At 40.2% G+C, this 26,028-nt stretch overlaps 2 protein-coding genes across 4 annotated transcripts in view; both read left to right on the top strand.

The window, feature by feature from the left end:
* Positions 1-210: 210 nt before the first annotated feature.
* Positions 211-9,284, top strand: LOC146686354 (uncharacterized). 3 transcript variants are annotated; one of them, XR_014916761.1, is made up of 6 exons: positions 211-415; positions 1,746-1,869; positions 3,705-3,849; positions 3,989-4,114; positions 8,022-8,220; positions 8,494-9,284. XR_014916761.1 is itself a non-coding variant. In XM_085441713.1 (5 exons), exons 2-5 carry the CDS (start codon positions 1,798-1,800, stop codon positions 8,108-8,110), a joined length of 432 nt encoding a protein of 143 aa, XP_085297839.1. In that variant the 5' UTR covers positions 211-415; positions 1,746-1,797; the 3' UTR covers positions 8,111-8,378. The 3 variants fall into 3 exon arrangements, 1 of the variants encoding a protein (XP_085297839.1); XM_085441713.1 differs by lacking the exon at positions 8,494-9,284 and having other exon boundaries at positions 8,022-8,378; XR_014916762.1 differs by lacking the exons at positions 3,705-3,849; positions 3,989-4,114; positions 8,494-9,284 and having other exon boundaries at positions 8,022-8,378.
* Positions 9,285-20,444: 11,160 nt separating this feature from the next.
* The window catches only part of dph6 (diphthamine biosynthesis 6), a 56,683-nt gene continuing 51,099 nt past the window's right edge, over positions 20,445-26,028 (top strand). Inside the window, exons 1-3 of the mRNA XM_085441263.1 lie at positions 20,445-20,576; positions 20,938-21,029; positions 22,963-23,147. Of these exons, the coding sequence (XP_085297389.1) occupies positions 20,554-20,576; positions 20,938-21,029; positions 22,963-23,147 (300 nt within the window). The 5' untranslated portion in view covers positions 20,445-20,553. The remainder of the gene's footprint in view (positions 20,577-20,937; positions 21,030-22,962; positions 23,148-26,028) is intronic.

The following is a 26,028-nucleotide window of genomic DNA, read 5'->3' as shown; positions in this document are numbered from 1 at the left end:
TTCTCTTTCCCCTCATCCTCTGCTACCTTTACTGGCTGCCCTATTAACAACTGGTACTGCGGCTTTAATTACGCCCCTGTGATCTCCAGGAGTGGCGGGCACGTGTCATCGCCTTCCCAGGGGAGCCTGGGTAATTACCAGCATCCATCCAAGGGCCGCTGCTCCTGTTCCTCGGTCGCCGTGGTGATAATCACACTGCCGCCACTAACATCTGTTCCTCGGGCGAGAAGTCCAAGTGGCCTAAGCCTGTCACACCCTGCCTTCGTGTCAGGCCTGACCTCTGACCCCACCCATGGCTCCACAGGGCTAATTTGTTTACTTTTAGAGACAGGAAGAGGCAAACTAAAATCCCTTTAGAATTTAAATTAGTGCGGGCTTGAATATGGGCACTCTGTGCATGATAATATATCGCACGGTAGGTTATCCATCCCTGATCAATGGTCTGTTCTTTTAGGCTTCATGTTTGGTTGATCATTACTTGAATCAACCAAGCTTCATGACACATTTGCCATAAATCCCAAAGGAAGTCTTAAATTTGCACATTTTCAAACAATTGATATGTTGTTCTTTACAAATGCTTACTATCCGGTTGTTCAGTGATGACGTGACGAATCCTACTTCCGGGTCTAAAGTAGTCTGCGTTTAATATGGCTTTTGTGTTGTTAACATGTTTAATGTTTTGTATTTTCTTCTATTTGATCTCAAAAAGCTCCTAAAACAGTCAGTGATCCCTGTTGACCTCCCTCGGCTTTTATTACCACTAATCATTTATTTAAGCTCAGTTTTTAAAACCTTAGGATGTAACTACAGCCCAGCCCATGCAGCAGTATATGAATGACTAACCTCGTATTGTGGATAGATTATCTCAGTTGTTCTCCTGGCTGAAGTTTGGTCCTTTTACAGCATCCTGCCATGCGATTACATTTGTTCCTGACCACCGAGAGCACTCACGTTAACTTTTATCGAGTGGAAAAAAAGTTAGCTTGTTTATATTATGCTAACATAGCTGTGTCGTTAGCGGTCACGTAGCACATCATTATATACCAGCTAGCCCAACTTCAGTAACCCTACAAACGTCACTGCTGTTTAGTTTTCTGTCTTCATTTATGCTGGAAGTGATAACAGAGCTGTACGTTTGAATTTGTTTCCAAAACCCCGCAGCCAGGACATGCTATATTGTATTTAGATAGAAGCTAGCGAGCTAACTCCCTGCTAACTTCTAACTCCGTTAAATGTCATAAATTCCGTTTTCATGGATGCCTGGATGTTAAACTCAATTGTTACACCTGGTAGAGCAGAACGCTGATCATTTTATTAAAGATGAAAGACTTTAGACAGTTTTTCAACTCTCAGTAATGCCACAGTGATCGTTTGATATATGGACCTGCAGCGGAGTTTAGACCCAGACACGGCTAGTGACGTCAGACTGAACAATCGGATTGCTTATTAAGTGTTCTGGTTAAAAGAGGACCGCAGATTTTAATTGGGCAATTTGAATCCACCCCAGCTAGATTAAAAATGTGCCATAGGATTTACAGAGCCGAGTTCTGTCCATGTTGTCTGGGTGTCAGAGCTGGTGATGTTATTATGCTACTGTATTGTCACTGGTTAACTGCTAACAGGAGGTCCTCATGAGGGCCAGTGGTCGTGGGGTGATCTTTCATATTTCTTCATTGGTTATGTGATGCAAAGAAGAAGTACCAGGCTGTTGGTATGGCTGCTTCATCTATCCTTTGTTTGTTTAGTAATCTTGGCAAAACTTGAAAGACTGTTCTTGAACACCCACTCTGGATAACAATGGGAGAGACAAAAAAGTTCACAATTCAAGAAAATGCTTGGAACTCGGCAAACAGCCAATCACCTGGAAAGGTAATAGACATCAAATGTATCCATTTTATTGCCAGAATGCACATAGTAACATCCCATACTTGACATTGCGAGCATGTCCCCACATAGCAGTCTTAAAAGCACCATTAAAAACTTCTAACAAGCCATTGACTGAAATTGTAAAATAATGGTCTTTAACGACATCCGAACAGGATTTTTATGTCATACATTAATCCAGAATTAAAATATTAAATTTACATTTTTGATGCTTTTAAAAGAACACACCTTTCTGCTGCAAGAAAAGGCTTTTTAGTGGGTTATAATGGGTATAGGTGAATTTCTCCATACAGAGTTTCTAGTCAAGACTTTTGTTTGAACCCCAAAGAAGTTGTAATAGGAAGATGAAATTCAGATCCTTTTTTTTGGGTTGGATTAGGATTTCACAGCAAAGCAGTAACTTGTCCAGTTTAGTAGACATCTCGTCAAAGCGCTTCCTGCCATACGCAGCACGTTGCATTTCTTGGCCAAGTTTTCATGGGAATAGAAAGGCCTGCTTACGGAGCAAGAGCAATCAGCATACAAATCCTCAGAGACCAAAAAGCCATTTCCCTCTTTCTCACTGATGAGACCCAGCAGCAAGTTCTGCCCCTCTTGCAAACTTTTCCCATAATGAGAGCACTTAGACGTCTCTGACCACACTTATACGCAGCGAAAAGAGGGAGGATTAAATGTGGGTACGTTAGATGAAGGGATAGATACCCACTCTAAATGAAGATATATTGCATATTTGCAGCAGATGAAGTGGCAAAACTATAAAGCAGCACAGAGGTTTAAATAATGAAAAGCTTACTGATCAAAGGGAGAGGAAAAGTGATGTATTTAAGCAGGTCAGAATCTTTAAAAGCTGTTTTATTTATGCGCTTTTTAAAAGAAAGTCATAGTCAATATTTGGCAGCTGTGACATTAACGAGCAAGTATTATAAGGGAGGGGGATTCATAAATATGCATAAAGATATTAGTGGGGTGTTAACAGTAAGCACCTGTCTACTTAACCGTGACAGGAGCTGTGTGAGTGACTTTACAGAGACCCCTCCTCCTGACGGAGCCACATGTGTCCTTCTTTACTTAACGTCGCCTCTCCCTGCCAGTGACAGTGCTACTGACAACCCACACTTGGAAAAAAAGAGAACATGTTTTCAGAGATGTCAAACAGTGATGGTGAAAGCTCAAGGTTAGAGTTGCTCGTTCACTCGTTGGCTGGCACATTCGGCAGCCTGCCTGCCTGCCTGCCTACTCTTCCTTTGCACTCTGTGTATACTGGCTATTCGCATTGTGGAATTAATAATGCATTTTCATATTTTTTTCCCCATCTCAATATGTGGGGAATAGCATAGCATCTGTCAAGTCGAATTCTAAATCCAACTGTCGAAAGTCAAAGGGTTATTCTTTTTTTTTTCTTCTATTTTGTCATTGAGAGCTGAGAAGCTGTCAGGGGTATTAACTTTGACAGTGCATTCTTCTTTACCTCTGGCATGCGCATGATTATGTCAGACGTTTTATTAAAGAGGGTTAATCATCCTTCTTTGTCCCCTCTGTTGAAGCACAGGTTTTTATCTTCCTCCAGTCATAAAATGCCAAAAAACATTATTTGGAATTTCTGCAATAACCAGTTATGCTACCCAAAGCAAAACTCAAAATCACACCTCAGTGGCTGTCCCTTGTTGACAGTAGGTGGTAAAAGCAATGTTGAGGTAGAGGAAGAGAAAGAGAAGCAAGTAGAGTGGAGGAAAAAAGTGATGGCCATCTGGGATGACTCAACATCTATGCCAGGGATTGTTGAATGTAACACGTGCATCTCTAACTGTCACACACTGTAGGATGCCAGGCTCAGACAGATGCAGGACCAAAGGTGCTGTTGTTTACCGCTATGTTCCTTCTCTCCTGCCCTCCCTTCATCCTCCATCCTCCCATTCTCTGTTTATCTCTACGGGAGACAGGCCCCCTCGTGCTTCAGTAACGCAGGTGCTGTGTGGCTGATCTGAATGTGATGGCAGCAAAGAAAAAAAATGTTCTGGCGAGGAGATTGAGAGTTGTAGTGGGTCAAAACCCAACAAGCTGTGCTGGAAGGCCGTGCTCTTTCTCACCTCTCCATTTTTCCTAGCACCAGGTGGTGCATTGCCCGCTTCCACCTGCTCAGCTGAAATGCCACTCTGCCTCCCCTGGACGATCAACATGTGCCATGCAGATTACTTACTAAGGCAAAGAGGCAGACAAAGAGGACAAGGAGGTTGGTAAACATGCTGACCTTGTCACGGCTGACTTGTGCTTCCAGTGTGCCTTTAAAATAACTTTGAAAACTTCAAATGTAAACACAGTGTAAACACAGAGTCGGTGAATGATTTTAAATCATATGCACTAATGAATTTTGGGATACTTTCTGAAATACTTTTTAAAACAATAACTATTCTTTATGTGCTTCATCAAAACACACATTCTCAGACTTGAGAGTGTGTTATATTGTTCTCCCCTTCCTCTCACCCATCCGCTGTATTTGTTCTTTTCTATGTTTTGTGCACTTAAAGACAGAGAGATTTGGGCCTCTTGCACCACTTGGGACCACTGAGAGCCAACCTTCTCAGACTTCTGGCTTCATGTTCGATCAATAATTCTCCATAGAGGCTCCATCTTTGGAGTTTGTTTGATTCTGTTCTCCTGCTTGCCTTGCTACTTACATCACAGCTAAGATGATGAAATTTATCAAACTTGATGCTTTTAACCCAATATGAACTTGAGCAAATTCAGAAACGGGAGCAGAAAAGCACAGCAAACTTGTGTATTTTTGTCACAAATGCAGCCAGTTGTGGAGCTAAGACTAAGTCTTTATGCAAGAGGGAAGGTTTCCCACTCACCATCAGCTATTTGATACCCAACAAAAAAATACCTTTAGCCTGGAAGATGGATGGACTTTGGTTGATCTGACAGAGGTCAATGATTTCCCTTCCCATGTCAGCTGAGAAGTAAACACCGGGACACAGGCAGCTATTTCAGCTCTGTGTCTGGACCCATGAGCTCTGCTGTGAAGCTTAAGATCCCTATCTCTGAGAAAAGAAAAAGAGCCTGCCCGCCGTTCTTTCCCCCTCCCCTTCATCTCTGCCCCACACCACACCACCCCGTCCCCTGTCCTCTTACTTTCATTACGCATTTTTTGTTTATGCTTGGGCGCAACCGTGGCTGTTCCTGATGGTTTGAGGTCAGGCGTGACTGGCCACGGGTTACTCTAAATAAATACACACGGACTAGCCAGGAAGGAGCGGGTAGGCTGTACTTGCTGCCGAATCACCCTTGATTAATCAGCTGGCAGATTCAGGGTGACTTTTTGTGTACACTCTCCACCATCGCCATTCCTTCCCCCCCTCCAATCGACTCCCCACTCTCTCCAACCCACAAACCCACTGAAGGTGATGGAATCAGAGCAGCACAGACAGGGCAATCCAGGCAGCCAAGCAGATGGAGCGTTGCAACACAGTCCTGCATCTGCAATACGCATGATTATAAAACAAAGGCGCGCGTGTGCGCTCCTAAAGATGTACACAAAGGCACAAATAGGATTGCACACAAAACCTTCTGACCAGCTACTTCAGCTTGTGGTCTCTAACTAAAGTGACATAGTACTATTTTCAAGACCATAGTGGAAGCAGACTCATGGCCTGCTGTCTTATCCTGTGGAGCCAGCTAAGTGAATAAAAACGCATTATTACTCTGTGGATGGAGAATCTAATCACTAGAGACCGTCTAGTGATTTGATTAGATTTTTGTAACTCCGAGACTAGATTTTGCAGTTTTTTCAAATAAAAAAATGTGAATGCGTGCGCATTCGCACATACGCTCATAAAGGGATTGTAATGCCAGCAGTTAGTAATAATTATACGGTGCTTTTACAGCGCAGTAGCTTCACTGCAAAAACAGCTAGGTTGAAGTGTCCAATTGATCTGATTTGAAGCAACATCAATATAAACAAAAGCTTTACACACAGCAGGCTATAAGCTATAAAGTGTCATTCTCCACAGTATCCAGCTCTCACTTCACCTTCTTTCACCTCTTGCCTCTACCAGCCCATCAAGTTCACCTCACAGTGGAGTGCACACCAACCGGCACCTTGACTGGCATCATTAGGGGTGGTGCTGTTCTCTCACCTGTCAGCTCCGCTCGACCATGCCTCAGTAGTGCTTCAGATAGACCACGCAAACTCCTGTCACTAACGCTGACCCTTTCCTCTTGTCCAGGCTCTATAGCTCTACCCCTCACCCCTCTTTGCATTCCCTTTCGCCTGCCCTGGCCTTCAGGCTCCTGCAGCTGCCATCCCAGCATCCAGCCCACTTCCCCCCTGCTCCTGCTTCACTTCAAGTTCTCAACCCCGACTTTAGACCTAGCCCCCGGCCTTAGCCCCCCAGCCCCCGTGCCTATGTTGCCCCCAGCATGGATGGACCTATCCTCGGGCAAGGTGTGGCCCCATGTGGCCCGCCTGTCCAGAATACAGGTTATCAGCTGTGATCGCCGCAATAGACTTCTACCCGAACCTGCTGCCCTGAGGGGATGAAGAGAGTGAGAAACAGAGAAGAAAAGAGAGAGTGAGAGTAGACTGAGCAAAAGAGGAAGCTGATGAGTGAGGGGAGAAGTAGAATAGAAAAACAGAAAAGAGAGGAGGTAGTGATAAGGACGAAGTTTTGCCTGGAGGCAGGGATGAGGCAATCAGTACCCCTCAAAACCTAGCAGGCAGTTGGAGACCACCACAGGCATTTCTACAGAAGGAGAACATGAGGGGCTTTCAGGTGTGTGTCAAACACTAAGCAGCATGCTCTCTGTTCTCCGGTTCCTCTCCACAGCAGTGTGTTTTAACCACCCTACAGACAGCCTCCACAAAATCCAAACCAGACAGATCTACTGTTTTTTTGATGAATGCCTGATCCTAGAAATTCCTATAATCCTTTTCTTTTAATTTATCTTCCTTTCATTCATTTTATTTTCTTCTTCTTAACGTTTTATTCATTTGTGCAACTGCTGTGTTTGTTTATCCAGTTACCCTAAATTAACTTGAATGGATCTGATTATTGGGTGCTGTAACATTCTCAGTCCAACAGATTTCATATCTGTTGCTGGACAATTGTAAAACCAAACCATATGCCACCAATTGTTTCAAATTACCCTGGATCCAGATTATCAGCACTAAAAAACCTGTCCGAGTTTGAAGCATCATTAATTCTCCAGCCGTTTTGTTTGGCAATGAGATTGCCAAGAACTCAGTGAGTGTTGGTTTGTTATCGTGGTCGCAGACATTGTAATCAGGCCTCAATAATCACACTTCCAGAAGCGGAATGTGCCTGGGGCCCACTCTAATGTGGGGCACCGCGGACCGCTACCCTGCAGACACACGGGGCTGGCAGATGGAGGCTGCCATTAAACATGGACAATCAAAGAACACAATCGCTGAGCAATATGTCAGACACTGCCAACACAGAGAGGAAAGGGAGTAAAAGATGCAAGGGCTTAGTACAAATTTAGTATCATTATGGGAATCTGCATAATTCCTGATTACGGTGAATGCTGTGCATAAGATCCAACACATGGAACTTGTGCACGAAAAACGTGTCTTTACAAATACATTGTAAGTGGTCACTAAAAAAATATGACTGAAATCCAACCAGTCTCAACTAAAATCACAAGGCCAAAGGCTGCTACTGTCCATAAGTTCTTGACATCATGTCTTGTATGATACTGCTGGACGACTTGCTGAATTTTATGTGGCCTTTTTCTATTTTGCACAACAGGAAGCTCATCGACTTTAGCAGGCTTTCACTAGTTGGCATCAGTTCAACCATTGGTAAATTGCCTTTTGGTATGTGATAGATAAGGTATATAGAATAAAGCATTGTATGAATACTGTTAAATGTGGCTTGTAGCCAACAATGCTATATAAATGCTATTCCCAATGTTCTAGTGGCATGTCTACAGTCTAGGAGCATAAGCAATGACTAATACATGCTCTTTGATGTTGTCTACCAAAAAGGACAACATACTGTGGATTTAATCTTGAATCTATAATTTTATTCACAAAAACTTCTTTCATTTCCTCTTTTTTCCCCTTCACTTCAGACCCTCCGTGTTACGTGGTCTTATGTCCCTTCTCTGTGTTTCAGGACTTCAGGTTCCTGGTGTCTTGGAGGATGACTACAAGTATATCCTGTTTCACTTCCTGAGTGGACAGACATGCGGAGGCCCCAGTTGAACTGTTCGTGGGGTGGTAACCTCTGTAACAAACATGTTCTGCCATAATGCCATATATCTCGAAGTGACACAATTATTAGATATGTCAGCGTTAATGGCAGATAAACAAAGGTGAGCAAACAAAAAAGGACATGTCAGTCACAGCATACAACCACAGACTAGGAAAAGATGTAATGAGGCAACCTGTTAAATGACACCTGAATGAACCTGGCATTGTACGTGCAACCGAGTCATCTAATGAATAAGACCATCAGCAGTTTCAAATCAGACTTTCAGTTTCAAAAATGGTATTTCTGTAAGTGTAAACCTTTCTTTGGAGAGCTACAAATGTTTGTATTTCCTTTTCTCTAATTGTTCTTTATCTGTGGATCATAAATCTCTCAGGGAAGGGCCATTAGGAAGAAAATGGCTGGCAGGGACTTTGCCACAGGGACATTGCCAGTCTATTCCCACACAGAGGATGTCCAGACACTAACTATAGACACAAGTGTTACAAGTTGCAGTCCATTCACCAGAGTCAGATGACAGCATGTCCCTGGCAGCCCAGGACTTTGATGCCAGCAACAAACTAGCTAGTATTTGGGATTTCCGTAGTTAGCATGGTTTCATTTCCAAATAGCAAAAGAATTGAATCTTAACATAATATCCTTGAATATCATTGTGTTGTGAATATTTTACGGTGTGGCCTGTTTCCTGAACCCCGATGCAATGTGCCTTAATGCACTAGGTATAGCACATGATTCAGTACACTGCTGGAAAAAAAAACCCCAAAAAACAATGGCATTATGCTACATCAGAGCTGTTTCTCATGACTAGCAGGTTTTTATGATTAACATTTAAATTTATTATTTTTTATTGAACTATGCAAGCAGTTCTGTAAGTTGTGTTTTTTTAAGTGTTTAGGTCTTAACCCATGGTGACGGGCAGGTCTGGGAAAACAGCACGGAAAAGTCTACTCACAATCAAATATCCTGCCTTAAGTGTTTCGGGGGAGTTTGTGTAAATAGGACTCTGTGAGTGGAGCTGTAAAATGATTTCCTGTTACAAGCACAGTGGTTTGTTGATGAACATCAAGAAGAACATGACAGGAACTGGCATCATGCAACAGACACGCAAGCAGCATGGAAGAAATTGCAAGGCATTTTTGCACATGCTGCTTGCAATAAAAATGCTTTATTCCCACGTGGCGGTGATTGTGGTGCTTTTCAGCAAGTTCCCTTTATATTAACTTCATCGATTTAAGAAATACCTTTAAAAGAAATTCCCCATCATCTTTGAAGTAGGCAATAATATTATCTTTAAAAAGACTCTTAACACACTAGAGTAAAAGTTGGAAATTTATGACTAATCGATATAAGTGTACCTTATTATTCAAATAAATGATCTAAGAACCAGGAACAGAGCTATAAAGACCTTAACTATTTCATTAAATCTAATTAAATTGAATTGACATTAAAAGTCATTATTTAAGGCTATTTTTTCATAAGTGATTAGATGAGCCATACTGGATCTCCTTAGTATTAAACACATACTGCTTACAGTATTACAGAGTTAATGGGACAGATAATTGACAGTGAACCATAGGAGGTTAATAATAGATGTTTAATTGACTCATATCAATTTGTTACAATGAACATCATTGTCTAAAGATCCTATTCATACTGGGAGCAGACACATTTCCAGCAATGACCATATTACTTTTTTATGATCATCACTTTTGGGATTCACAAAGACAATGAAGTAGCGTATGAACAAGTAGTATGCAAGACGATTTAAGGATAAAACAGTGAACGCACATACACACATACCCTGTAGTTTTAAAATTAAAAATCCTCAGTGAGGGGATCTGGTGGCTTTGTTGTTCTGTGGGGACTAATTTACTGGCGTGGTTTGGGTTCACTTATCTCCTTAGAGGAGATGCTCACTGCAAATCAATACAAAGTTGCCCTGAGGGATCGCCTTTTATCCCGATAAAACATATCTTGATGTAAGTGGTCTTTTCCAAAATGACAATGCCTCCCATCTATGGGGAATGAGAGGTCAGTGAATCATTGGTTGGGTGTCATATGTGGCCCTGGAAATCACCAATTTGACACTTATGGAGGAGTTCAGGCCAAGATGTTTTGTTTTGACGGGAGCAAAATGCACAAGAATAAATGTACTACAAAGCATGTCAACGCAAAACAACAAACAAAAAGTAGTAATGATCATTTCCGAGGCTCATAGACTCTAAGCCAAAGTATATAGAAGCAGTTTTCTGGCAGCTAGTATATCTTACTGAGACACTTTAAGTCGGGCTTTCCTTTAATTTGGCAGTTGACAGTGTATTCTCTGGACGACCAGAGATGTTCAAAGCCAGTATCTACAGGAAGTGTTTCCCAGTTGAGTACAAATTTGTCCGTCACCAATGAGGAAGCAAAAGTTTATTTTTTTCTGACGCCACCAGACAGAATAAGGCAGACCTGACTCCTCAGTGTATATAGTGAATATTACAGGTCAGCTACTGTCCCAGGCCCTCTAGGCCTCTCCCAACTCCCTGGAAGCCCTACACTGTTTATACATATCTCTTTCACCTTTTTCCTCCTAAACAATTAGTGAGCCGGCCAAAAGGAAACCCGTCCTGTTTGTTTTCCACACTTATTCTTGCTAGTGCCAGCTGCATGATGTTACGCAACTGTATCCAGTATACAGACAAAATAAGTGTTGGCAAACGTTCACCTATCTATGCAATTTACACGTTTTTAAGCAAAAGAATAATAGGGGACGTGAAACCTGAAGAGAAGAAGGGAAATTTTCCTTTTACAAATGTTTTTAAAAACAATTAAATGGTAAATATTTTACTTTGCTACCTTTAACCATTGACAATTTTGCACACAAGAGCATCATCAATTCATAATTTGAATAAATGTAAACAGAGGTGCACTGGAACATAGAATTTACACTATGCTATGCATCACTCAGAGGACTTAAACAGATTGAGAGCAGACTGATAGATGAACCTTAGTGGAGATATGTGGCTGGATGGAAAAGGGAAGGTGTTGGAAGGTTGAGAATATTAATCATAGCAATTATTGAAAGTGTTTTTCGCTGACATCATCTTGTGGACCCATATATCAGCCAGGAGCAGCAGGCTTATGACTTAGTGACACAAGCTGAGTGGAGGACATTGAGCAGTAAAAATTAGCACGTTATCCTGAGTGAAAAATGAAGCCATCAGAGAGCCATAAGCAGCCAACATTTGTTATTCCAAAGATTTCATTTTGGCAAGAAGGCTTTGTGGATGTTATTGTTTGTACTGTCATCATCTTTACTTTTGAAGACATTCCTTTACTGATTTACATCTATTACGGTAGTCCATTGTGCAATAGTTACTTAGGAAATAAGTGGGTTACAAGTACAAACAACAGCAGGGCTATATTTCATATCCAGAGGAACCAAAAGAAATGTAAATATGAATTGAAAATGTCAAAGATTCACACGCACGTAATGCTAAAAGTGTTAGATGACTAAGTGTGCGTATTTGTGTTCCCTTTGTCCTGCATTAGAAAGCAACAGAAACCAGACTTCTAAGCTGGTGCTCTCAAGGCCAGAAGAGACTTCCTTAAGTGGAAATGAGTAAAAGCAGAGTGTTCATAGTCTGCTATGGAGTTAGCACAACACTTAGATTCATAAGAATAACTATGCCCTGATTTAGTTGCTTCCTGAAAATAATCTGCCCACCTTGCCAGGAATTTTGAAGAACAGTCACCTCTTTGTTTATCTTTGGTGTCCATTTCTAGACGTTTAGCTCCAAATAAAGATGTGACAGCAATGAAGAGCAAGACAATGCACGCACAAAAGAACCTTTGCTGAACTACATCAAGGAAACCATTACTGTGTGTCATTCTTCTGTCTGCCTTCATTCAGATGTCTGACTGCAACAAGAGTCACATTCTTCTTTTTACATGACATTTATTTATACACTGCGCTGCGCTTTCGTCATTCTCTGTCTAAGCCTGTGCAGCGTTCCTTCCCTCCCTAACTTTAAGATGTCGTAAACAAACTGCAGCCGCTCCCTCTTGGAAACTCTCAGGAACATCAGAGGGGTCCCTGGGTCTCTTACGTCTCTCTTGCTGCTCACGGCTACATCAGCTCCTCTGGGCAACCGCCCAGTTGGCTGGGAGTCTGCTGCCCTGACCCTGAACCCTGAATATAAGAGGTTAGCCAAGGGCCAGAGCAGAGGCTGAGGGTGGGTGTGGTGGCGGAGGTCAGGATGGAGGAGGAGGGGGAGAGAGACAGCTATTAAACACAACAGAGGAAGGCCCATCAGGATGTGTCTTTTATAGCTGGCTGGTACTTGAAGGAATCAAACGTCACTCCCAGAGGCAGGCAGTCCAGCTAGCAGATGAATCCTGTAAGGGTGGAAATGACGGGGTCAGGGTTTTTACAAGGTCAGGATGAGGTTAGCGAAAGGTCAGAAACTCAGTAATCTCTTCTTTTCAGTCTACAATGTTAGAATTGTGTTAACACCATTGTACGGGTGAGATACCACATTGTGTATTAACACTGGTTGAGGCCTAAATGACACAAAGATGGAGGTAGACCTTTTTTTATTATTATTCACTATCTCGCCAAGGCTGCTGGCTGCAGCTGTATGAATACTGTATTATGCAGTGCCCAGAGCTTTTCCTTTAAAGGTCCTTAGATTCAATTCTGTATTGCATGCCAAATCACAGCATAAGGTTTAAAATACACTTTTGTAGACATGTATTGGCTATATAAAGACTTGTATTCAGTCAAAAATGTTTATCAGTGTCATATCTCAGCTATACACTAATTACATTAATACAAAATTATGCCAAAAATCCAACACTGAGTACAAACGTAAGCCAACTAAGAAAAGAAACTAATGTGGTCATATGTCAACAACACTGGTCAACATTATTTTCTTTAAAACAGCTGGTGTAGTTTCATAGGATGATGACACTAGTTTGTTGATGTTTATACCACAGTAAAATAGATAGAGCTGGTAAATCAGTGAAAATGTTGCAAATATATATATATATATTTGATCCTATCGTAAACTTTAACTATGTTACTGAAGTTAACCTGCATACGCAAGTATTCATTGTTGCTCAGGAGTAGCCTCCAGATGGCCGCATGTCTCCTACCAACACCTCAGACTCCTTAACCCTTCAACCCTCGAGCCATTCAACCTCTCCCCTCTAACACTGTCTCATTCCTTGTTTCATTTTCATTACAACCCTCCTGCGAGGATTTGAACTTGTTGCCCCATCTGAACTGGGGTGACAGCTCACTAAATCACTGCCTTTTAGTGGGCCTGCCCCCTTTTTTATACACTTTAATCACCAGACTCCAGTAACCAGGAATATTGGGCCCAGTGTATGGAATTCTCCTCGTAAAAGAAAAGGCACAGGCCACTGATGTGCCTCTCATGGCAGAATCGCTGCTAGAATTCATCTTGTTCCTGCTGAGATGGTGGTTGATGGAGGCGCTGGCTCTTGCTTACGGGTGACAATCAATCGCTCAGGATCAACAGGTTTTAGGCTGTAAACTTGAGGTCATCTCCTATCTAGCCGACAGTTTCTCATCTGGTGATGCTGGCGTTAATGCTGGAGGGAGGCCTTGGATTTTGTTTGTTATTTATGGTTAGTCGCAGGTTTAGAAATGGTTCTGAATGATCGGAGGCTATTTTTTACACTCAGTCTGTCATGGCTTTAAATTGGTTAACCCCCTGTGTACACAGGGTGTCTGAGAAATGGAGAAAAAACAAAGAAAATTCAAGCTACTACTATATAACAGGTTTTGTTTTTATTCAGAAACTTTTTTATCTGCAGATTGATTGAGTGGTATGGCTCTTCTTGTCATCTGCCATACATTTCAGTCCTTGCTTTGATGAGCCTCTTTTCTCAGTAGTAGTCCTCTCTGTCTTCTTTTCTCTTCTTCTTCCCTCTCAATTTCATCTCCAACCAAACATTAATCCTTATCCTCCCTAAGGAAGTCCACTTCATGCAGCAGTGAGGGTATTTAGAGTGAGTGTTGACATTGGACAGCAGGTTAGACAAATATCCTAGACTCAAAACCACAAGACAAATGGCAGATCAGAGCTCGCTGTGTTCTGGCAGCGAGTTTCCTGGTCTGACTTAGCTGAGGCCAGCCATTCAGCACGAATGACATCTTACTGCAAGGAAGAAAGGTGGGTGGTGGATGAATGAAAATGTGGGAACAGTTTAAAGAATGGGAGCAGGACAGAGGGAAATGGAAGGAGAGCAGAGAGAAATTTGCTGAAAGGTAAGACAACAAAATGTAAAGGAAAGGCAACCGGCAAGCATGAGGGGTGTTTTTAAACACATTCATTTATGAACACACACATTTTTCATATTTTTATGTCTTTATTGAATACATTTAGCTACTCTTCATAGTGCACCTCACCACTCTATGCACCTCACCTCCAGGAAAGGGTATTTCCATATAAAGAAATGGCAGTGTGGCTGTATGCAGATTTTATGCAGATTTTAAACAAATGTGTGGCAGTAAGAACAAACTTGGCCAGTGTACAGGTGTCAAAACTTTGATGGTGATTTTGAGTGTACACTCATTTTTGTAAAAGGTAAGATCATTCCTGAGCACATATTAAATAAGGGCTATCATTCCTAAGGCCCTGAGGTAGCAAAGCAGCTCAAGCTAAACTATGATGCTCCCTACACGTGCTTCAAGGTGGGGATGTTTTGGTGTTGATGTACAGTGCCTTTTATTCTTAGATTGTATTCCACAGTTTTCAGAGATAATTTGGAGTATCCTGTTAATTTCTATAATTTTTCCCAATTTTTTTAAAGATGTTTTCTCCATGATGCCTTCCACTAACACCATTCTTATTCTATGCCAAACATTTTCTTCCAACATTAAACAATAGAATATTATTTTGAGATAAAAATGAACCGCTTAATATTTTGTCTGTGTATTTTTTTGTAGTTATATTTGATTTTTCTAATGTAAGAAAAGCCAAAAGAAAATTTGCCTTCAAGGACTAGTCTTATGGAGTTATTTGGAAAACCAGCAACTCCCACTGCAATCCTAGAGGTGGTTTTGATTGCACATTACATCATTTCAAGGTGGAAGCAAACACGCATAACCACACACAGACATGCAAACTAGGCCCTGCCACTGTGACAAGCTATCTACTCACACTCAACACATAACCACACGCATACATGCAGACAGCACAAGGCACCACGCACACTCCACAGAGATATGAGGCCAGTTTTGACAACCGCCAAGTTGACTTGGCATTGGTCTGACTGGAGTGATCCAAGAAAAGCAAAGCAGACCCACGAGAGGGCTGGGGCTTTTGTGTTTGTGGAGTGTCACACTTCATCACGAGGGAAACCCATAACAGGCCCAGGAAGACCTTTGAAGCTATGGGAGGAGTGTGTGGGAATCGCCTCTGTGGCTACCTCTGATGTCAACTCCAATACTCTGATTGCAGGATATTTCCTGGATTAGGATTATGTTTGTCGACTGAGATGGAAACTGTCTGAGGATTGTATATCAGAGAGCAGACTAGCTAATTATAGCATCCCATCCACAGTTTAGTATTTAAGTAACACACCGGCCAGCAACAAAAACAGAATTTATATGTTTTGCTCACCTCGATATATAACATAAGGACAGAAAAACAGTATATTTATCTGTTTGTTTGTTGTTTCAGGATATCCATATTGGATTTGTATGGCACAGCTTTAAGGTTTGATGTCCCCTGGTTTTGATTTCTAGGAGGAGATAGTTTCTGTGAACCATTAGGCTGAAGATCCCATATGCAGACCATTGCCAGGCAGCATTAGAGTCAGGTGATAGCAGCATGTGCAGTTTGCTTTGGCTGCTTCAAAATTAGTTGAATGGTGGTATACTTAAATGGGCCACATCCTTTTGGCTGAAGCTTCACAAGTTTCAACCACTGAAGCCATAATTTGACTCTAGGATGCTATAAGTAGGGCAAGACGATTTCAAATCAAGGAGAAATATTCAGGAAATTACATTTGTACTTAGGGATGGTTGGCTGGTTTGGCTATTGGAAAGTTTCCATTTCTACAGGGCTGCATGGATCAGGGGATAGTGATTTTTTTTTCATCTACTTTTAACCCTTGATTAATACAAAAATACATCCAGACTCAAGTATAATGTCTATTTTTAAATAGCCTACCCAGATCAATAATGATGATAAATGTAGAGGCCTAACAAGAGAGCTGTGATTTCAGGGTTCACTATTTATTAGTCTTTAACAATGCTCCTTTGGTATGTATTCAGTGCTAATTAGGAATTCATGTTTCAAGAAGCTAGACTAACACGCTGAACAAGGTAAACATTACTAAAAATCACCATGCCATTACAAAACATTACCATCTAACTGAAAGCATCATTATGCCCCAAATAAAGGCCACATTAGCCATGTTGTCTTGTTTAATAATAATAATAAAAATATAAACTGTGAAGATATAACAGCAAATTTCTGAACTTGCAGTTCTGTTGCTGCTAAATGATCCTTAAAAACGCAGTAAAGGTTCTTAGGAGTATAACTGTCATTATTTTTTATTTATTTATTTTTGTTCTGTGAAGCATTATATACATATTACTGCATTCAGGTTGAGTTGAGATATGAGATAAAAGCACCACTTTAAACGCCTGTGAAAGCCACTTTTCTGCGCAAAGATGTTTATTATTTTGAAGACCGAATAACAGCTCTAAGCAAAATGATCTTGGATCGCTCACAAAAGTGCAGCATCTTATTGGGCAAAACATGTTTCAACCATTTTAATGCTTTATGTCATGTAGAAACCAAATGGAACAGGGGTAACAGCTAAATTTTCATTGGGAGACTTGGGGGAAAAACTCAATTAGCGTTTGCAGACTGGAGGAGGGGGGTTGTTCAGGACAATGTCATGATCAAACACGATTTGGATCAAACCGTGACTTTTTTTTTTCACATTCTCTCGCATTTCCAATCAAGGACCGATTAGCCTCAGACATTAATGAGCCTACTAATCCATTTGGGCCCCTCGTGATAACAGTTAATTGTCTGTAAAAATGTGTACAGATCCCCGTTTGGGTTGTTTACTAACTGATTTGGATGTGGTTAGGCCCTAAAGAGGTATCATTATGTTGATAGTTCTTTGGAAAATGAGCCCCTGATGGAGACAACACCAGAGTGGTGTAGAGTTAAGAATACACAGGACTGCTTTCAACCATTGCTCACTTGAGAGCAAATTTACCAGTACTTTAAAACGTTTGGCGGCCACCGGTGCTTGTTAAACTTCACCTATAATTAACAGGAGTTTTCTATAGAGAAGAATGACTTAAATAAATCTCTGACATTTGGGTAGTTGTTAATTCACAAAAGTTTAGAATAACGTGAGGAAACTGGATGTTTCAAGCAAATAGCTTCATTTGTGCCCTACTTTGTTTGTGGCTTAGTTGAAACTTAATTCCAAATTACAGTAACATTCACATCCAATTTATGTTTGGTGTAGAGTCAGAACAGAGAAGTCGATTTTCTTGAGCTGAAACAGAAAGTTGTCTTTGAGAAGAACGATGCCAAACATTGCTCACACGGTTTTATTTTATTAAAGGCCTCTAAAAAAATGAACCTAAAATTAAGGCTGTTTTAAGGTCATTAGTACAGGTTTTGTTAATTGTCCCAATATTTAATTTCTCTTTAAAAAGAGTCAACCCTGATATAAAACCAACTGAACAAAACAAAACAAAACATGGCCCTCAGATGAATGTACTTTGGATGTGTTGTAAATACTTGTTCACATAACAGAATTTATATGTCATTTTAAAATTAATTTTAGATGTCAACAGCATGTGAATCCAGTATTTTTGCGCTACATCTGAAAAATACAGAGTATAAATGATTACAATAACTGTTATATTGTGTGATAAATTATTATTATTTTTTTAGGTATTTTATTGCATCTTATTGTTTCCTTTTATTGCTATCATGGCACTTACATGCACATTTAGTCACAAGTTGTACAACCTTGTGTTTTTTGTCAGCAGTAAAACCAATTTTCTCTTTAGAGTTAACATTTACTGGTAAGATCTAATCTTACATTACATTTACTTACATTTTTACCTTTCAACTTAATATTTTATCGATAAATATAATGTACTACTATTTACTATGTACAATTTATTTATTTTCTTTATTTTCAATGTAATGCATAAATATCCTGCAAGCATTACAGCAACTGTTATTCAAAAAAAAAAAAAAAAAGCATTCTCTGCTTCCATACATGATGTGGTGCACAAGTGTGTTTGTGTGTTTGTATTCTGGCCACTCAGCCTGCAACCTTGGCTGGCCTGTTCTGACACTCAATTTATTGTCCTGTGATTTGAGGCCTTAGTTTCTCATTACACCCAAAGTTTTTGTGTCCTTGTGCGACAAAAATTTGTTTGTGTGTCTGTGTAAATCACCTGTCATATGCACATGCTCCTTTAAGAAAAGGCCAAGGGTGTCATTTGATTCCTGCTGCCTTGCTTTCATATTTATGCGTCTCATATTCACGTCCATTGGCTGTGTCTCAGTTGGGCCATCCATCAACACTTTTTATCCCCATCACACCAACAATATGGACATAAAACGCTCTTTTACGTCAGCAAAATGCTGCCACAAATAAAACATGAACAACACACCTCTTTATTTGTCTAGGTAATAAACGACATAAATTAAAAGTGATAAGCGACAAAATTTGCATTAGTCCTATGTTATGGGCTTTAATGGAAATTACCACAGGCTGAGAACTTTTAATATTAAATATAACCCACACAATTGGAAAACACAGGTGATGTATTAATGAGTTTACAAAACTGAAGGACAACCAGACTCAGAAGGATGTGACTGGCTCTCCAGGAGGCCAGGAGGAGGACATTTTTCAAACAAACATGTTCTGGAACATTTTTTAAAACCATATCACTCATCCTTTCAACTGAAATTTCCTATAAGATCAAAATATTGAAATATTAATTCTACAGATATACAGGCACTTGTTTGTTGTGCATATTTTTGGTACACTAGACTGGGGACTGAGTAACTTGCTCAGCTATATTATATCTTGAATACAACTCAATTCTTTTTATTGTTATAAATAAATAAAGGACAAGGAAAGAAATTACAAAAAATTAAGTGACCAAATATTACATCTTTTATCATCTTATGTAATATAGAGGGAAAAAACCAAAACAATCGAATGAACATATCATAAGAAAATATTACTCCATTAGAAAACAAATCCTTCCATTCAGCCTATACTGTCTGCACCCCAACATAAACGAAGCTCATCTGCAGGTTGTAGATTTTGCTATATATTCAGGATGAATACAGCCAAACAAAAACAAAAACAAAAGAGGGAACCTAGTAAAAAAAAAGCAAGGGGATGAAGAGACGTCTCTCTCAATTTTGTACACTCAGACAGAATCAGTTGCCTTTGGCCTGCTTAAGGGTAGAAGGTGAGGGAAGCACACAAAAGCAGTGCAATTATTCTGCTCTGGCACAACAACAGAGAGCAAAAGGAGCATCAAAGGCTTTCCTCTGAGCAAAATAGGGCTCCCTCAGAGGAAAGCGCAACCTGTGTGTGAATACCAGTGCATGGACTTTAGGCCCTCTCTTGAGACACAAGAGGCAAAGGATGCGTGTCAATAGAGTTGCAGTGCCTATCCACTTTGATTACGTTATAATACAGCAAGCAGTAGCAACAGTGTAAATAAACCTTTTTTTAATGTTTTTTCAGCTATATCTTTAAAAAAGTAGACGTGTCAAACTCGTTTTTTTATATATATATAATATGCCATTGCACATATGTTTAAAAAACACACACACTCTTTCTTTGTAACTTATGTACACCCTGGAAGCACCTAACACAGTGAAACAGTAAGTCTTTGCTGCATGTCTTTGCACTGTGATGGGAATATGCAGCACTAACTGAACATACAGAGTATAAACCTTTGACCAACAGGCTTGGTAATATCCCTCAGCACTACCCTCTTTTAAGCACTTTAAGCACATAAATAACATCTATTTATTTATTTATTTATTTATTTATTTATTTATTTTTTCTTTTCTTGGTGTCTTTCAGTGTAATATCTTTTATCCACTATTGGTTGAACAACTACCGTTATACTTCCTTTTCCTTTTAAAGATTTGAATTATTAAGGAGCAACAGTTAACAAACCTTACATTTCAATAATGTAAGTAAGAAAGAGAGCGGTGTTACGGATTTTCTGTCAGGCACATTAGAGGGCACCTCAGTCGAATGACGAGGGTCCTTTAACAACCCGGAAGTCTGGCTTCCACATGTTTTTGTGTACGCTCGCCGGTTGCTAAGCGGTGTTATCACATTGTAGTCAATACTTGTGGTGCTTTTAGGCTCAAAAACGAAATCTAACAGGATGAAAGTGGTTGCGTTAATAAGGTAATCGCAGCTTGCCGCTTTAACCGTCACACAGGTCTGTCACTGATGATTTGTGCTTGCAGAGCAGTAAGCTACGGATGCTGATGTATCTATATGAGTTAATTCAAACCAAGAATATGACACCCATGCAGGTGTAGAATTATTGCCTAAGGGTTTGAAGACGAATGAAAGAGTGGCATAGAGTGGCTGTAACATGCTGTGAGAGTAGTGCACCAGAACTCACCCGGTACATCCACAACCTTGTGTTCCAACCCTGGATATTAAATATGGTGCACCACATTCCCACATTGCTAAACTTTGCACCCATGATAATGTGTGTGTCAGCTTAGCCTCTGTGTCTGTTTATTATGTTGTGTTCCAGTGGGGGCAAAGACAGCTGCTACAACATGATGCAGTGTGTTGCTGCTGGGCACCGGATCGTAGCTCTGGCCAACCTGCGCCCTGCTCACACAGGTGAGTAAAACGTGCTCCTGGGATTAACCTGTAAGCCCCAGCAGCTGGCTGGAGCTGGCTTTGCTATATGGGCCAACCAGCTGCACTTCCGTTCCCAATAACTGTACATAAATTAAATATTTGATCATTTCACTTTTGAACTGCATGTTTGTGTGCTGTGTCCTTACATATATTTGATCTGATTTGATGTTTTAACAAATGAAATATTCAAATATTAGTGTTTAAAATAACCAGAGTCATTTATGGAATGCTAAGTAGGCCAAAAATATTTGAATAGTTTCAAAAGTAAGTTAATGATTAAATACATTTAAAACATTTACCCACAATATACTAGAAGAAGTTTACAAGAATTCCCTATTCACACTATAGTGTATGCCCATATAATATGTATTTTGTGTCTAATGCCAACACATTAATCTGTATAACTGAAAGAAATGTGAAGAGAAACAACATGTCCAATTGCAGATTAACAGGTTCTATTTATCTAATGCAACAGCAAAGCTCTCTCTAGTACTTAACTAAAATTCTTCTCAATAATGGGACTTAATTTTCTTTGTTGTAAACTTACTTAAAATTATGTATCTCTAATTAAACTTCTCCCCTGTGTTTTACAGTTATTCTTCCTTGTCCAGTATAGCCTACACTACAGCATTATTGTCTAAAATTGATACTTCCTGTATTTTTGAACACGTTAATCCTGAGGAATTAAAATTTACTGAGGAAGAACTTTTCATGAGGAAGAACAGTTCATGAACTTTACTTTTATTGATATTTGCTAATATCACTAAATGGGGCTCTGGAAAAGTATTCTCTATTTTTAGTGATTGAAATACTGGAGCGGGTGCTCTGTATGGTTTGGAGTTGCCCAGATCTTGCAGTTGGTTCGCATAGATGCCTGCCCTCCCTAAGTCTGCCGGAGGTCTCTTGAGGTTAAAAAGGAGTTTTTCCTCCATACTCACACTGAGTGCTTTCCCAAAGGAAATCTTTGGTTTCTATCTGTCTGGTATAATTTAAGATGTTGGCCTAACTATGATAAGTGGCCTGAGTTGTTGGGATTGTTTTCCAGTTTAGTTCAGTTCAGTTGTATTCATACACTAAGCTATAGTGCCATTTCCCAACTATCCAAGTCTGCTTCACCTTTTAAGCTAAAATGGAAGAGTTTGTTATAACTGTAACTAACTTGAACTTTGATTATAAACTATAGTACGTGTCACTCTCTTGCCTATGTGCATGTGTGAGGAGCCACACTTGTATATATGTAGCAACACGGAACTAAAAATCAGTTGCTTAGTTACTGAATTTTGCGCATTTCTAGTTTTTGCTTTTCACTCTCCAGTCTCATGCATCCCTAGTGCATGTTTTCATAGTTTCTTATTAACACCTGGAAGCGGCCCAGTACAAGCCTGACCGAGTGGCACAGGATTATATTGGCTGCTGAGCAGCTCCTCTGGAGCAGTTAGGGTTTAAGGGCCTTTTTGAAGTGCATATAAGTGGTGTTAATGAGGAAGGTGCAAGTGCTGCTCTTTCACTTCACCAATCCAAATTTACTGTGTCCATCTGGAAGTTGCACCTGTGACCTCTGAGGCACCGGGACAAGTTTTTAGGTCACTGCTGCAAAAATGATGAAACTTGAAACTTTCAGTTAAGTTTGTTCAGACTTTTGTTTTAAATTACTTTCATTTAAAAAATTATTTCTTTAACGTGTGGTATCTTGAATATACAATACATTGTATTAATAAAAACATATAGTCAGATCATTTTTAATATAGTATTCATTAATTGTAGAGCTGTAGAGGTAGATATTTAATGTCAGTTATTTCTCAGGGAATTGCACCATCACTTCTTGTGCATAATCCAGTGAAATCCCTTTTGTCAGACACGATTAAGGCTCTCATCAGGCACAGGTTGTAACTCATTTTCCTTCGTGCATTAGATGAATTGGACAGCTACATGTACCAGACGGTGGGCCACCAGGCTATAGAACTGTATGCCGATGCCATGGACTTACCTCTATATAGACGCACCATCCAGGGATCCAGCCTGGACACTAGCAGAAACTACAGAGAGACAGAGGGAGATGAGGTAGAGGACCTTTATCAGCTGCTGCACCTTGTGAAGGTAGGCATCTGTGCCAGAAGAGTTTATTACCCCGGATGTGCATTTTCAATCCATGTCCTCCAGCCAAGAGGCCTTAATACTTTAGGAGCCCATGACATTTTATTTCCACACACAAAAATATTGTTTCATTTTCTTGATTTATCTGTAGAGTGCAACTTCCAAAGACATTAAGGTAACTGTGTAAAATGCTTACTTGCTTGAAGTAAGATTTCTACTGCTTGACAGTTTTGGTTGTAGTTTAGTGTTTTATAATCTGCTGAGTGTTTTCAGTGGATGACAGGTCTACACTGCAGGCACCCAAACTCTTTTACAGTGGAGTCATATTGTTGTAATACATGATGATTATGTGGTTTGTTATTGTCTTGCTACAATATGAAAGTCCTTTTCCTAAAAAGGCTTTTTTAATGTTTCCTTTTCATGCCGGGTGTACTAAAGCACTCTATACTGTAATGAGTGCTGACTTTTCAGCTGTTTTCTAATAAAAATCCACATAGTGTTGCTTTTGCGCTTCCTTAATTCCCAAAGAGAAATTGAAGTTGAACTTTCTAGTCGGTTCTTAGTTCCTATTGCAAACTGCCAGGGAGACTAAAAAGCCCATATAGTGCTTTTAGCCTGCCTGATTTAGCATATTTTAATTTTTCCTTTGAAAATAAGGTATGTTTTCCTTTTATTTTACTCTGGAATAATAGTGTGGCTGTTGGATCACTTAATCAATGTTTTATGGGCAAAGTTGGAGAGAGGTGCCCTTGAACAATGGCTTCACAGGAAAAATTCCATTCTTTTTTTTATCTCACTTGACAGAAGATCAGATGCAAAAATTAATCACCAAATTAATATTTCATCAAATACCACTTTTGACAGGACTCTGAGAAAATATTCATTTGATGGCAAATTATGTATGAGGCCTTGGTGGTCCAACCAGGTACGGGGTGGCTGACTGACAGGTTTGAGATAACTGCATGTGTGTTTAGAACACTGCTGGCACTGCTTTCCTACCTGACCGCCTGCAGCCATGAGGAGGCTACATGGACACACGCTTCAACAGGAGCAAAGGCTCTCCCTGCTGTCAGCACAAACACCGTGTGGGATTGATCCTGTGTAACACTTTATCCCCACACAACCTCTTATTTTAGCTGGCAGCATCAACATTTAAGCACTTCTTATGGGATGCTGGATGGGACTTTGTTGTTGAAATGGGATTCTGCTTTATGTGGTGTATATGACAGAGGTATGCGTGAATCGTTGTGCAGGTATGTGTGGAGACATGTTCATCTGACTCCTTTAAGGCCCTACACTGCCTTAGTGGCAGGGGCCAGTCCGCCTGAAGGCATTTTCACCTTACTTCCTTACTTCCTTTGCCGTGTCCAGTAGAAATCTTTTCACATGCAGCTACATGGGCAAGTTCTTGATTTTTGGAGCTTTTGATCTTATTAGTACAACCACATCCACACAGCTCAGTATTTACCTCTTTTGTGAGTCAAGTAGTGGACAGCGTTGTGGAATGTGATGCAGTATGCCCACTCTGCCTGTGGTCAGGGCTCTAATTGCATAGGGCTGCTAATTTCCCATTTCCAGGGTTTTTTCGTCTGACCTCGCCAGTCCGACAGGCCATAGATCAGGGCAGTTTGACTCCAATGAGGCCCTCCCAGGCTGGGAGACCTCCACTGGTCACCCAGCACACCCCTCACACTCCTCTGTCATCAGCAGACCTGGACCATAAACAACAGGTTTCCTCTCATCCGTAAAGTTATGGCAACCATAAGAATACAATCTTTTAATCTCAAATTTCAAGTTAGTGCTCTCGAAAGTTAATTTTTCAACGAGTGACTAACTTGTACCACAGTTCCACATTATGTACTGTATTGAAATAGTAAGTTATTTAACTTGAAGTGTATTTTTAAACTTCCCAAACTCTCTCGTGTCATCTCAAATATCGTCTTAGAAATTCTGTTACGTTCCATCAAGTTGAGTAGATCTTCAGTTTGTTTCTTTTTTCTTTATTTCTAAAAAAATAGACAAAAAAACATATTTCTTTGACCATAAACTTTTTAGTGTTGTTGATTAGTGAAGGAATTGATGGAGGGGGGAGTAAAAGGAGGGGGGAAAAAACACAGCTTTTGATAATGAGCTGTTAAATCACTATTGCTGGAAAAGAACAGTTTTAGCATGAAAAAATGTGTTCTGTTTTGGAAAGTGTGATATTTTGAAAGATTCTTTCTCACAGTTTGAATTAATTAGAAGTTACAAGATTATATTTGGCAAATGACACTTGAGCATAGATGAAAGATTTTTTTTCCTCAGATCCAAAGTTGATGAGTTTTAAGTGGATTCTCTTCTCTTCCTCCTCCCCGTTTTGCAGTGCTAGTGTCTGACTCGTAGCATGAGCCAACAGTGCCATCTATGGATCGTTCCCGTTTGCTGACAAACCAAACATAATCTATACAGACTGGCCTCTAAGAATGTTTGAAGCCATTCGAAAGATTCAAAGGAAGAGATCATATTCTTCAGAACCTTTGTTGACAGAGGGGGAAAAAAGCCCGATTGTAATAGAAAAAATGAGCTATCCATTCCCTGGCAGTACTGATAATAGCAGAATGACAATGTGGCCCTATCCTTGGCCCCCTTTGCTCTCATCGCTGGCTGTGTATAGCTGTGCTTCTTTGAAGTGTGTAACCCGATCAACATGCATGCAAGCCCATCCTGCTAGGTGCTGATCTTTGAACCTGCTCTTTGAGGGGGAGAAATAAGTTTTGGTGGAGCACTTTTACGTATATACAGCTGAGAATGCATTTTCACAGAAATGACATCTTTTCATTCTCAACAATGCTTTCAAACGACACTAGAATATAAAGTTTACATAAAGATGTTTTTCTGTAAGCGC

This window comes from Copadichromis virginalis, linkage group LG19 (genome assembly GCF_057382275.1).
Source record: "Copadichromis virginalis isolate Kocher_CV1m ecotype Utaka linkage group LG19, C_Virginalis_male_GT1.1, whole genome shotgun sequence".
Lineage (NCBI taxonomy): Eukaryota > Metazoa > Chordata > Actinopteri > Cichliformes > Cichlidae > Copadichromis > Copadichromis virginalis.
This window is presented reverse-complemented; position numbering and strand designations above follow the sequence as displayed.